The sequence below is a fragment of the Diospyros lotus genome, chromosome 14 (assembly GCF_014633365.1).
Source record: "Diospyros lotus cultivar Yz01 chromosome 14, ASM1463336v1, whole genome shotgun sequence".
In the NCBI taxonomy this organism is placed as follows: domain Eukaryota; kingdom Viridiplantae; phylum Streptophyta; class Magnoliopsida; order Ericales; family Ebenaceae; genus Diospyros; species Diospyros lotus.
The window spans coordinates 35,635,288-35,649,624 of record NC_068351.1 but is presented as its reverse complement, the minus strand read 5'-3'; the positions used below and the strand labels follow the sequence as shown (position 1 = coordinate 35,649,624).

Sequence of the window (14,337 nt, the reverse complement as noted above, 5' to 3'; positions counted from 1 at the left end):
AAGTAAGTAAGGGAGTACACTGTGTATTAGCAAGTCAGAGAGAGAGATCGTACCTTGGCTCTGAAGAGAGCCAGCTAAATATAGGAGGAGGAGATATCATTTCCACATGTCTTGTGCTTTTGCAGGTGATGGGATTGTATATCGGCACCGGTGAGGTTTCCTAGGTGCCAGCATGGCGTTGACTGGTCCCTCATTAATGTGGATGGGATCTGAGACGGACTCACGAATACCCAGTAGAGGCTGCAATAATATTGATGCAGGATGGTATGGGGCCAGGATGGGACTGTCATGGGTCGAGAGGGAGGCCAGATTGGGGCTCAGACAGCTCAGCTAGAATGATGCCTAGCCTATTATTATTCTACGGTCTCCTCGCTCATGTAAGCTGATTAGTCGGTCTGCGAGCTAATAGCTTCGCTGGGAGCTCAAACTGAATGATCCTGTTGTCTGCGAACTGAGAGTATCGTTGAGAGCTCACATGGTTCGCGATTTGAGCTCGAAGTTAGGTGTCGTGCGACCTGGAACTAACAACCTTGAGCTTGGGCCCGTTGGGCCTTGGGTGATTGGGCCGGCCTGCAAGCTCGAGTCCAGCCCGTTTCATGCGAGCAGAAAATACATATAATATTAGCCCTCCAGCTCTTAGTACGATCTACGGACTGAGAGCTGACGTATGCTGACTGAAACGGGCTATGCGATCTGTCGATCTGCCTTTTCGACTTCTGCCCGATCATTTCAGATTATGCCATCTCATGTCGACGTCCAGCGGATTGTGGACTATAATTTTGTGGCGAGCGAGAGCATACCATGACGAAATAATATATGGGTCATACTGAAGACCTCGCCAAGATATATGTCAAGAAAGATCGCATCGCGAACTTAGCTAACATACCACGGCTTCATAGAAAACTTGATAGAGTTGTATTCTGTTGAAATTAATCTGCATTGCCAAGTTATATGTCCAGCCAGATTGTGCTGCGATCTCAGCTAACATACCATGACTTTCAACTGTAACGACAAGATAATAATAGTTGATTTATGTGATGATAACCAGATTGATCTGAGTCTTGGTCGATACGTCATAGAGAGATAATATCTGGATCATATCAGAAAACCCGCCAAGATATATGTCCAGGTAGATCGCGGTGCGGTCCCAGCTAACATACCATGGCTCTGTCGAGAGTTTAATCTGCGTTGCCAAGCTATATGTCCAGGTAGATCGTGCTGCGATCTCAACTAACATCCCATGGCTTTTTGCAAATTTAACGAGTTGAGAGGGAACATCCAGGTAGGTCGCAGACCATGACTTGAGTTAAGATGAAAGGACCCCAGCTAGTGAACCCTTAGTTCGGAATGATTAATGGAAGTGGTTTCCTAGTAGGTACCAAACCATGACGTTAAGTCAAGATGAATGGTCATCGGCTTGCAAACCACGACCTAGGGGAGGACCAAGATGAATGCTCAGATAAGCCGCAAATCATAGCACGGAGGCTAAAAGGAATGGGCCCCAGCTCGCAAACCGTGGTATCTCTAACCCCAATGTTAAGGACATTCAATCGAACATCAAACATGAGTAAAGAGCAATAAGCTTACAGAATGATAATCAATAAATTCCAATTAGAATTATTTATAAAAGAAAACTTGAGCATAAGTAAGAATCAGTTACGCTCATTGGGAGTAAGGACGGAAATGCTTTGCATTCCAAGTACGTGGGATAATAGCCCCATCGATACGCTCTGTTTCCTAGGCTTTGTTTGATAATATGGGGGCTTTCGCAATTCTGGCCTAGTGTCGGGCCGTTGGCCTTTTGAGTTCTATGAAGAACAAAGCGCAGCCCAGAATCACCGACGTTATAGCACCAAACTTGAATCTTTATGTTGTAATTTTGTAGCCCGCTGTTGATGGTATCCATCCTCATGCGATTGTAGGTGCTCAATCTTGCTCGGGAGCTCGACGAGGCTCTGGTTGAGCCAGTTGCTGAGGCTTCTAGTATTCTGGTCGCACTACATAATCATGCAAGTGGCCTCTTTGGATCAAGTCCTCGATTGCGTCCTTCAATGCTTGACACTCGAAGGTGTTGTAACCCACTTCGTCGTGGTAAGCACATGACTTGTCATTATTTCTGAATCTGTTGGGGGTCCTTATGGGATTAGGCCTCCCAAAATCCTCCTCGCATTTCTTAGTAGCGAAGATTTTATCTTGAGTGTTGGACAGGATACTGTAGTTGTCATAGCGACCTTGGTGCGCAAGTCATTCGTAACCTAGCTCGCTCATTGAGTTCTTAGCGACCTGATCATCGTCACTGTTGTCACTCTTCTTGTTGTGGCTGGTGCTTCCAATCTCATTCTTTTAGGCCATCCAGCTTCTTGGAGCAAAAGGTCTTTTCCCATCTGACATTCTTCACAGCTTGTTCGTAGAACTCGCCCAGGTCCTTTAAGGAGGATTTGTAAATGCTCTCATAAAGCTTCTCATCCTTCCGGAGCCCCGCAGATATCACAGTCAAAGTACTTTCATCTGATGGGTTATCAACATTATTGACTTCATGCCTGAACCTTTCAATGTAATCCTTCAGGGATTCATTGGGCTGCTGGAACACGGTAGCGAGGTGACAGGTCGGGGCGAGCTGCCTCATAAGCGACCTGTATTGACCTATAAACTTTCTCTGACACTCCTCCCAACTACAGATGTTGCGAGGACGAAGACTCCTTAGTCAGGTCCGAGGTATATCTCCCAAGGTCGCGAGGAAGACACGGCATTTCACCAGTGAACTTGAAGTCTAGAGGTCCATCAGGACATTGAAAGCATCTAAATGGTCATATGAATCGCCATCTCCGTTGTATTAAGGGATATTAGGGGTCTTGAATCTGCGAGGGAGAGGCTCCAATTCGATTTCCCTTGAGAGTAGGGTCCTTTCTTCGCGATCTTCCCTCAAATCATGAATCCCGTATCTTGCCTCCAGTTGTTGGACCCTCTGCAGTAGTTCTTCCACGGTGGGGTCCTGATCCATAGACTGCCCAGTACGAGATTGCTTCTCCCAACCCTTGGCTTGCTCTGGCGAATACCGATCTCACGACATACGCCGCCTCCTATTCTCAAGGTCTCGCGAGTTGCGGTATGTGGCACGGCCTGGGTTAACCCTGATTGAGCTTTCTCCACAAGGTGAATTCCCATGTTGCTAGGGTGGCATGGCCTCCGCCTGCATTTGGGCTATGCGAACTTGCGCTTGGGCCAACGTCCTAACTGTATCAGCGAGCTGCATGACTATACCTTCTAGCACTTTTTGACGCTCCTGCCAAGCCTATATCGCCTCCGTTCCAAGGGTAAGGGTCTTAGATTGGCAAGGAACCTACACGGGGATGGCAGATGCAACTCCAAAATGTGGGGGTACAGAAGTAGTTACAGCAGCTGCGACTGTGCCCCCGACTAGTGGAACTTCTAGCAGTTAATTAACATGGTTTCCAGGCTGATTGGTCACCACTTCAGAATTTTTGGTGTTTCTTCCTCTTGGCATCGCTATCGATCAGAACAAGCCCTCTTTCTAGCGCCAAAATGTTGACGTCTGGATTTGGTCGACCGTGATTCGTTTTGCCCGTTCTAAGAAATGAATGCGAAAAGGGGAAAGAGAAGACGCACCAAGGAGATTTGAATGGTTCGGTTAGCGCTCCGGCAGCCGGCACCTGCAAGCACTCTGACGCCCAAGTAAGTAAGGGAGTACGCTGTGTATTAGCAAGTCAGGGAGTGAGATCGTACCTTGGCTCTGAAGAGAGCGAGCTAAATATAGGAGGATGAGATATCCTTTCCACATGTCTTGTGCTTTTGCAGGTGATGAGACTGTATACCGGCACCAATGAGGTTTCCCAGGTGGCAGCATGGCATTGACTGGTCCCTCATTAATGTGAATGGGATCTGAGACGGGCGCATGAATACCCGGTAGAGGCTGCAATAATATTGATGCATGATGGTATGGGGCCAGGATGGGACCGTCATATGCCAAGAGATGGGCCGAGAGAAAGGCCAGATTGGGGCCCAGATGGCCCAGCTAGAATGATGCCTAGCCCATCATTATTCTGCGATCTCCTCGCTCATGCGAGTTGATTAGTCGGTCTGCGAGCTGATAGCGTCACTGTGAGCTCGAACTAAATGATCCTGCTGTCTGCGAACTGAGAGTGTCGTTGAGAGCTCTCATGGTTCACGATTCGAGCTCGAAGTTAGGTGTCGTGCGACCTGGAGCTAACAACCTCGAGCTTGGACCCGTTGGGCCTTGGGTGATTGGGCCGGCCTGCAAGGTCGAGTCCAGCCCGCTTCATGCCAGCAGAAAATACATATAACAATATGTGTGTATCTATTGTGATGGTGGCGGTCGCGATGCCACCTCTGATTTTGCAGAGGCAGCCCATACCCATATAGTTGATCAGCAAACATTGGTCGACGATTCGAGTTGTTGGAGTTTGAGAATGTGTTCAGGGATAACTCTGTATAGACGACTGTGTGCAATGGTGATGATAGAAAAAGGTATTTTTAGAAAACTTTTGACTGCAAAGAATTATTAATGTGATGCAAAGGGTGAAAGGGAAAATGTGAGTTTTTAGTGATTGCGAAAAGTAAAAATGGTGGCTACAAATAAAATTTTCCAATTGTTTAATCTATATAGGATATGTATCATTTTTTTTGTTTAGTGTGGGAAACTTGAGGGGTTCACAAATCATAATCAACATTTGGCTTGACTTTGTTCCCCTCGCTCTAAAATTTACCGCCTACCTTCTCTTAAATTTAAGATGAACGGACAAATAAGTCACAAACCAAAACTCAAAGAATTAGCCTACACAACTAGATGCACAATTTCACTTGGAAATTGAATAGAGCCTATGACTTTGACCTTGCAGTATATTAAGCTCCCAAATGTATGCAGCAGCCCAAAGGATTAGGATACATATCATTTTATCTAATGCAAAAATCTGTATCATATATATATATATAATTAAATTTATGTATTGAAATTTTAATATCTATTGGGATTTTAATGAATATATTTAGTATTTAGATAATCAGGATTTACACTTGTCATAACACTCTTACAATGTAATATATTATACATTTATATTAATTAGACACATAACATAATAAATTAATAAAAAATATCGTTAGATATCAGAATAACATTTCACTAGTGCGTTTGGTACGGAATAAATTTTTAAATTCTTGAGATTCATAATTTCTGGAAATGCTATTTGAAATCTTTGATTCCCAGTATTTATGCAATTCTATATTTAGGTTAGATTTAAACATTCTCGGGAATGTTGAGTATTCTTTTATAAGAATCTTATATTTCTATGTTTGGTTTAAATATAACATTCTTAGAAATTTATGTTCTTTTTTCAAAATTACCTTTATTTGATTTTTTATTTAAAAATAATAAATTCCTTTTATTATATAAAATATTCGGACCCATAATATCTTTAGGAAGTAAAAAAAATGTCATTTTTTATACATTATATATATATATGCGTGTGTGTATAATAATATATATGTTTGTATGAATATCTACTTTAAAATATATAATATTTTATAATAAATAATATAAATATATTATAATATATATATATTTAATATAAATATATATATAATATGTTTATAACTTTATACGAGGTTATAAAAGGGTAAGGGATGTTTTAATCTTTTTCTTTATTAAAAATATTTCTAAGTCCATGACAAACTTGAATTCTCAATCCTCCATGAAAGTACTTTTGTGGAAAAATTGTTTAAAAATTATTTCAAGAAATCCTATTTTTTAGAATTATTTTTATAAAAAAGTTGTATCAACTATGAAAATATAAATTCTTAAGTTAACATTTTTAAAAATTTTAAAATTAATGCTCCCAATATTAATGCTCCCCAAAGCAATGCATTATGGGTGTCAAAGCTGGCGCCTCTTGAAGATCACCCTTTTGGATATGTGGTTGTTGTATGGCATTAATACATAAATTTAATAAAATAAAAAAATATATATATTAAAAATATTATATTTGGATGTTTATTGAGTAGTTCACACCAAAAGTTACAAATTTTTGGTACTTTTTATAATTTGATCATTAAACTTCAATTGATTGTAAAGTAATCGTAAAATTTTTAAATATTTTGTAATGTGATTACATTTAAGATTTTTTGGCATATTTTTGTCGGAGTTGCTGATGCGTCGATGATGTGGTGTTGATGATGTGGCGTTAATGTGTCGGTAAGAGTATGTCAAAAAGTTTTAAATGTGATTACATTATAAAATATTTAAAAATTTTATAATCAGTTTATAATTAATTAAAATTTAGTGATCAAATTATAAAAAATAACAAAATTTTGTGATTTTGATGTGAATTACCAATGTTTATTTGTTTAGCTTTTGATTTTTTTTGTTATTCTTTAAAGGACAGTTGACGCGACTATTAAACGTTGGATTTTGCACGCATTTCCACGCGTCCCGCCATCTGGGTCTCTCTCATGTCTCATCTGAAGAACACATTTTTCTTCGCCAAGTAGGTTTCTTTGTAACTGAAATTGGGGGACAGGAAATAAACACCCAAAAATTGTGAACCCAAGAACTTGACGGCGTGAATCTTGAAGCCACTGCTTTTCATTTTTAAAGAAGAAGAAGAAGAAGATGAAGAGATTGTTTCAAGTGCAGAAGGAAGGATCTAATTAAGTTGCCAGATCTGGGTGGATTCATGAATTGATGGCAAGGGGTAGGAACTGCTGGAAAAGTTCAAGAACAGCAGCCCCGATCTGGGTTTTCTCCGTGCTTCTCTTCTACACTGTCTTCCATATGGCTCTTCGAAATTCTTCATCTCCCAACCCATCCTCGTCTTCTTCTTTTTCCGGTTTTCTCTCAATCTTTCCTGATTACATTTATTATTTGATGGATGCTAAGGATGAGAATATTGAACTATGGATTAATGACCCATATCCAGGATTTTGTTTTTAGCAATTAATGATATTGCGATTCTGATTATGGTAGTTTACTAAATGTGTGTGTATATATATATATGTTCGCATTTATAGTTCATGGTTCTTGTCTCAGCATGTTCAAATGGGATAATATCAAAGTAAGTCGCGCTTAGCTACGGGGCCATTTTAACGGATTGTGTCCTTTCCAATTTCAGCATACTTTCCTTAGTGGTGTTATTAAAACGTATCCACTGTTAATTGAACCGATCAGGATTGTTCGTTACAGAATTCATTAAATAAAGTGGACTTTTGCTGATCTTCACTTACTAAGTTGGATGGATAAAAAAAAAAAAAATTTGCTCTTGATCATCCTATTTACAATTTGGGAACCAATGCAAGTCAGAGTTTTTTCATGGGCACTCCAACTAGTGTTGGTGTTTCTTTTTTTTCCTTTTCCTTTTTCCTATCAATTTTGTTTAGGATGTCTCAGAATTGTGTCATTTTAAGAGGTCTCGCTTCTGGCATTACAAGAATTTTTCCTTCTTAAATGAATATGCAAGCATGTAATACTAGATGAGCACATCAAAAAGCTTGTCCTCTTAAACGTTTGAGCTTGTTGAATTTGATTTTTGGAATTCAAGATTCAACTTTACTATGACTTTTGATTCCGATCGATTATATTCTATGAGCTAATGCAATCTAGATTAATGTTTTAATTTTGGGAAGCCATACAAATCTAAACACCTATTCTGTATTTCATAAATGCATGGACTGCTTGAGTGGTGGAACAGACACTTCAATTTCAAATGCTGAACGAAGGTCTAGACTGTATGATAAGATGGCCAGGGATTTGGATGAGCATGGTGCAACTTTTCTTAAGCAGGGAGAAACTTCTCAATCATTGTCACTTTCAGATCTTTTCACTCTAAAGGATGGATCTGTAATGCCTATTCTCAAGGTAAATTGTGAGCAATCTAAATCAGATTCAATTCTATGGTTTTTCCTGTCCTTTTTGTCATGTCAATGATGCTTAGTTTCCTTTTTATGTCAGGATGCCACCCCTCCCGTGCGGGCTAATGTTTTATATCTCCATCCACAATACTCAGTTCCTATCTCGTAAGAATTTATCTTTAGTTTGGCTGCTGTCATTAAGCAGAAACTATTTTTCTTCTATTTGTGAATATATAATAAATTGATAGAACAGACTAAAATGTCGGGAAAAAAGAAATACTCCCCTGCCCCACTTTCATGTCTACTATTCCATTTTGGATGTTCAAAATGGTTTCCATCTGAGAAGTCTGAAGGACCTAGGGTTAGAATTTAGAATAGTCTCCCCTTTGATAGAGTACAATAGATGTTTTTCAAATTAACCATATTAACAAGGTCTGGACAAACATAATGCTTGTGTATTTCAAATTAACCATAATTTTAGGATCTTTTTTAATTTGGTCAATGGATACTAATAATCCTTTAGAATATGGATAGCAAACACTAATTCATGATGATTGAGACAAATCTGAAGTAAAATAAATACATGCTAGGCATTTAATGTTTACTTGTCCAGAAGCTGAGCATTACTAGAGTTGTACCAGATCAGTTCCGGTTCCTTTTCGGCCACCATTTGAATAGATGAGAACAAGAGTAAGGAATATCCTCCTTGAATAATGGTAGAATGCCAGGATGGAGGTTCAAAAATCTAGTACATCTCATTCTATTCCTTGATGATATTTGATTGGGCTGACTTCCCTTCTGAGTCTGGAGGTTGTTTTTCCCATATATAAATAATTATTTAACCTGGACCTCAATTGATATCATTTCAAAGTTTCAAATACTTAAGGTTCTGTTGTCTATAGAGTTGTCTAAGCTCAGGAATAATGACAATTGACTTACTTCATGATTTGGATCCATATGACTTAGTCCAAAATTTTCAAGACAAAGTATAAACAGTAATCTCATTAGAAAACTATCATCTATTAATCAAGAATATAGTGAGTGGCAGCAAATTCCGTAAATTTTCATTGCTTCTATTTATATACGTCTTCTTATTATTTCATATACATGTAAATGGGGAATTATCAATATATAGTTGCATGAAAATCATGGTACATATTCTGCAAAATTTGGGTCTTTCTGAACCCATTATCTTTTACTCAAGTTATCTCAGCATGCTTGTGCTGCAGGGAGGCTGTAAGGAATATATTTATACCCCACTTTGACAAAAGTAAGATATTCTTAGTCTTGTTTAGTTAACCGCAATTCTAGAGTCTAATGTTTGAAGTCTATTAGTCTCAGAGCTAACTAGCTTTCTAACTTTTACTGAAAGAACATTCAATTATATTACACAGCACAGCAAATTTTGACTCCAGTATACTTCCTCTCTCATACATTCTTATGCTTTTAAATTTTTTTATTCAGAGATCTGGTTTCAAAACTCATCTCTGTACCATTTTAGCTTGTTCCATGCTTCGCATCATATTGCACCTACCCCTGCTACAGAAGAGGAGGTAATGTTGTTAGACAATCAGTGTGTCCTTTGTAGTTTTATCATCGTTATATTATTCTAGTTGTGCTAAAATACATCCTTTTCAATGATTCTATAAGATTGAAGCTGAAGCAAATGCTGTCAAAGCAGTTGCAGACAGTCTGTGCCCTTTAAAAATTGTCTTAGATAGAGTGGTTTTGACATCAACAGGTGTGCTTCTGGGGTGCTGGCAGGTTATTTCCATTAACTTAAGCTGGTTCTGTACACATATTATGTATGTGCATGTGTGTGTGTTGTGTTTACGTTTATGTATGTTGAGGAAATACATTTGGATAATGAACATAAGATTTGTCCAGATCTATGACTGTTTGAATAATTCATTTTTTTAAGGTTTCCACCTTTGTTCTTTGTGATTGAAGACAGTCGTATCAAACAGGAGAAACTTCTCTGTTCTCAGTATTCTGATTTTTGTTTTCAACTTCCAGTTGCTTTCTGAATAACCTACCTAGTGTTAAATTTTTTGGTCCCAGAGAACTGTTATGGGAAGAGGATTCGAGCGATGCCTATGTCATTTAGCAGCAGCTATTTTGGAGCATAAGAACCTAAGTTTGCTTTGCAAAAGGGAGAAACATAGATAACAAGAATCCTACTCCATGAGAGCTGCTTCAAGTCAAAAGTAGATTTTCACACTCTTTCTTTAACCAAGAAAGACATTTTTTCAGAAAAAGGTCTTTCTTTGTTAAAAAAAGCTCTTTTTCTTTTCAAGTCCAAAAAGAAAGACCTTTTTACTCCATTCTAAATTCAGAAAACAGCCAAGACTAATTTATAAGGCAATAAGAATATCTGTGTAAGGGAGCTCTCTAGAAACCCTAAATACATAAGGAAACTCTATAGAAAATGTGCTATTTGATATGGCAATTGTATGTTACGACCCCAAGGTCCCCAAGTATAGATTAGTAAATATAATGCTAGTTAGTTTAAATGCATTTACTGTATTGTACTCTAGGTTGCTGTTCGTGTTTGTACCTTTCAGTTAGGTAGGTTGGAACTGCCTATAAATAGGCTGTATCACTTGGAGAATGTCACGTTTTGAATGATAATTGAATCCAGTCATTTTCCTCCCATCAATTCTCTCTCAATTTCCCTCTGATCTCTCCCCCAATCCCTCTGATTTCTCTCTAATCTCTCCCTCTTTGCTGTTCTGCTCTGAATATCTTTCCCTATTCTTCTGATATCTCCCTCATTTCTTCTGATTTTCCCCCTCACTTTTTGTTACATAACCCTAGGATTCTTCCAATTTCCAATCCAAGACCTAGGTTAAACCTAGGTACATGACACTGTAGAAGATTCAAAAGCCTACAGGCTACAGATTAGGTAATTTTGATTTAAGATAGAATATACTATTAAATGGAAATCCTAAAACCTACAAATTTTAAAACAAAACTTTCATGCAGCAACTTTCTAAATGCTTGTAATACTATCAGTCATGATCAAGATCAAACAAGTACCTCTAACCAAACTAACTGTTTTAAAACTTTCATGCAACGGCAACTTTCTAAATGCTTGTAATACTATCACTTGTGATCAAGAACAAACAAGTACCTCTAACCAGACTAACTTGACATTATTTTTTGGAACATGTGTTTTTCTTCTAAGCAAAAATGCTAGTTTTTAAAAGGGATTGCACAGAACAATGACAAGGGTACATTGGTTTGACCTTCCCAAACCTTGCAATGACAGGATTTCAATGCCCTTTACTCCATATGTGAGGCTGTCTACAGACACTACTCTATATTTTAAAAGGAGAACGTTTTATGGCCTCATTGTGCCAGTTAGGAATAGATATCAGTCCCTGTACTTCCTGGAATAAACAAAGATTTGTTTAAAAATTTTAACAATGTAAATCACTACATTCCTATACTGCTGAAAAGAGGGACAAATTGTTACCCCTTTATCTGATTATCTTGCATTCATTTGTAGGTTATTTCTGGGACAGATCCTATGACCATTCGTGCTAAACTGAGAACTGCTCTTCCTCATGCCCCGGAGAAACAACTTGTAAGAATCACTTGAACCTCTTAGCACATGTTTAATACCAGCCTGATTATTTAGAGTCCACCTGTTGTCAAGCCAAAAAGAACATACTATTGGCAGCTCAATAATATGTGGCCCTTGCAAATGATATGACACTAATGATGGACCTGAAAATTTACCTGAAGAGATTTTGTTTCATAGTTATTTCTCTGAGATCACTTATTTCCTCAATTTCTGGGAAGCTTATTTTTGAGGCCATCAAACTGCTGGTACACCCACGCATCTGTGTTGTATCAGTTCAGAGGAAAAGTGGTGAAATAACATTATTACTTAATTGGTAGGCCTTGCCTCCTAATTGTCCTTGGGCTCTCATCTAATTCTATCAATATGCTATTTTCCATCAATCCTGGTTCGTCAATACTTTTGTGTTGTTAAAATGATGGGTATTGCATTTGCTAATTTTTTAGTGATTGTTTAAGATTCTATCCTTACTAACACTCTTAAGTCATTTTTTGCTGCAGTATGATGCTGCTATCCTTCATACATCATTTGCAAGGCTTCTTGGTCAGCCTAATGGTTCACCTATGGTAACAATTCAGAAGTAAACTTAATTTTTTGCTTCCTCCAAATTGTCCTCATGCTCCCCCCACCCCCCGGGTGGCGGAAAAGAATGAAGCAAAACAATTCCTAGGTCTGTACAGCTTCGGGCTTAACTAAGAAGATGAATATGCTTTTTTATGGTCTATCGGCCATGTACGGATTCAAAGCTAGCTCCCTAAGCCTCTTATGAAATGAAATGATTATTACCGATTGGCACTACTCTTACAGATACTGCACTTCCTGGGCGGGGATGAGGACACTGTAACCTGCTAAATGTCTTTTTATTATGCATGTATATGTAGCAAGTAATTTTAGTGAAACTCAAGAGTCAAGGTTAACAAAGTTTTGATAAATTACCGGCTGCAAGTTGATTTGGTAGGGATGAAACATAAAATAAAACAACTGGAAAAGATCTAAATAACTGCAATATGCCTTGGAGAACTGTAAGTTTTCTTAAGAAGAATTTCTTAGCCTATATATATATATATTTTTTTTTTTTTTGTGGGGGGGGGGGGGGGGGGGGTGTGTGATGGAGGGAGTATTATTAACATTTTTAGTGGCTTTGTGGATGTGTCTAGGCTTCATGATTTGAAATCTCTGTATCCTAAATTTATATCTACATGACTTTTGACTCGTGCTGTCTTTCTAGGGGAAGGATGAAACTTCAGGACTACAAATTTTCCACGATTTAATCAAACGACTAAGCGACCAAATCCGAGGGGTTCAGGTTGTTTTCTTCAGCAGTTCATATGTTTTTATTTCCATGAGTAGTAGTGTTAGAAGCTGTATATCCAGCTGAACTTTGGACTCAACACCCCCCCCCCCCCAAAAAAAAATAAATAAATAAAGGAAAAAAAAAAAAAAAAAAACCCTCCTGGGCACACCCTCATGCCTAGCTTATTGAGGTATTCATTTGGAAATTGGGCATTCTTGTTTGACTAGGCTTATACTGGGTGAGATCTATATTTGCCCTGCCTAGCTTCTTGAGGTATTCATTCTAATGTGTTAAATACGTTTTTTTTTTTTTTTTTCCTTCACTATTGAGAACCTGTAGCCACTATCATTTGGTTGTGCACTGGGAATCTGCGTGTGGGCTTACTTCCAAGGAGCTTTAAACCCCAGTTACAAAGGAATGCACTATGGCTTTTAGCACGAAGCCAACCCTTGAGGGTTTTTGGGACGTTTTTAGATGCAAATTCCAGCATGGATTTTTTCTTGCTAACTAATAGTAATCATCCTCTTGATCCATCTTGAGGGTTTAATATTTCGAAGACTGATCTGTGTTGCCATTTTTATTGGCTCCCAGGCAGTAGGGGGTACTGACATTCAGAACTGTAACTCATTATCGCATTGAAATTGCAATGATCAAATATTCATAGAAGCACGATAGGATCAATAGATGCATATCTCAGCTGCTAGAGTTCTCTTCAAATTACTCCAGACATGTTCTTTATTGGCAGGCAGTCTACCCTTAGTTGCAGAACTGCCTTCTCTTCCATTCCAGACCATTTTATTGCTTACCGATTCTTTTTGCTGTTGTGACTCTGATAGGCAGTGGTTTCGGAGCTGTGGTATGTAGAGGAATTCGATGTTCTGGCCCTCGCCTTGGACGGAAGAATGAAGGCTCGTAAGTTCCAACTCAGCTGCTCAAAAGCTTGAGGACTCTCCAACATCTGCACAATATAGCATTTTCAGGACAAAGTTTCTTCATCAAGACGGTCTTTTGACGCGCTGCTGGCACTGAAAATGCTGTGCTCTGTGTTCAGCTTGGTTGAAATCCTAATTCTGTGGTGGTTCTTGTTTGCATCGGGTGTGATCAGTTCGATACCTAACGAGTGATATCAGAGCCAATTACCTACCAACCATGGTCCAGCTTATGGGATGAAATTGCTGTAAAACTCCACGAAAACGTCTAAGTCGATAATACTGTTGTTTGTTTGTAATTTGATGTTGGCATTTCGATAGTTCAGAGGTTATTCACGTTAGAAACACAGATTGTGACGAGTTTACATCCTCTTCGTCCTCAGTATGTATCCTATAATCATGGAAGTTGACACCATATTTTGCTGCATTTCATGTGCAGTCATCTGGACTGTGTTAATGGAATCACAAGTTGCCAACAATGTTTGTGACAGATTGTTTTGGACATCCGAAATCTTTCTAGGGGTTTGTAAAATGAATAGATATTATCTATAAAAATTTTAATTTTAATAGATTTTAAAAATTTTTATATTCTTTTATAAATAAATGAGTTATCATATTAAAAAATATATATTTTTATATTAATTTTAACA

At 38.3% G+C, this 14,337-nt stretch overlaps 1 protein-coding gene across 2 annotated transcripts; it reads left to right on the top strand.

Moving 5' to 3' along the window:
* Positions 1-6,453: 6,453 nt before the first annotated feature.
* On the top strand, positions 6,454-14,177 carry LOC127790528 (uncharacterized). Of its 2 annotated transcripts, XM_052320078.1 has the most exons (10): positions 6,454-6,860; positions 7,719-7,885; positions 7,979-8,043; positions 9,108-9,148; positions 9,343-9,431; positions 9,529-9,642; positions 11,390-11,467; positions 11,965-12,030; positions 12,693-12,770; positions 13,595-14,177. In XM_052320078.1, the coding sequence occupies exons 1-10, from the start codon at positions 6,716-6,718 to the stop codon at positions 13,700-13,702; spliced, it is 951 nt and encodes a 316-aa protein (XP_052176038.1). In that variant the 5' UTR covers positions 6,454-6,715; the 3' UTR covers positions 13,703-14,177. The 2 variants fall into 2 exon arrangements, 1 of the variants encoding a protein (XP_052176038.1); XR_008020792.1 differs by lacking the exon at positions 13,595-14,177 and having other exon boundaries at positions 11,965-12,134.
* Positions 14,178-14,337: the final 160 nt, after the last annotated feature.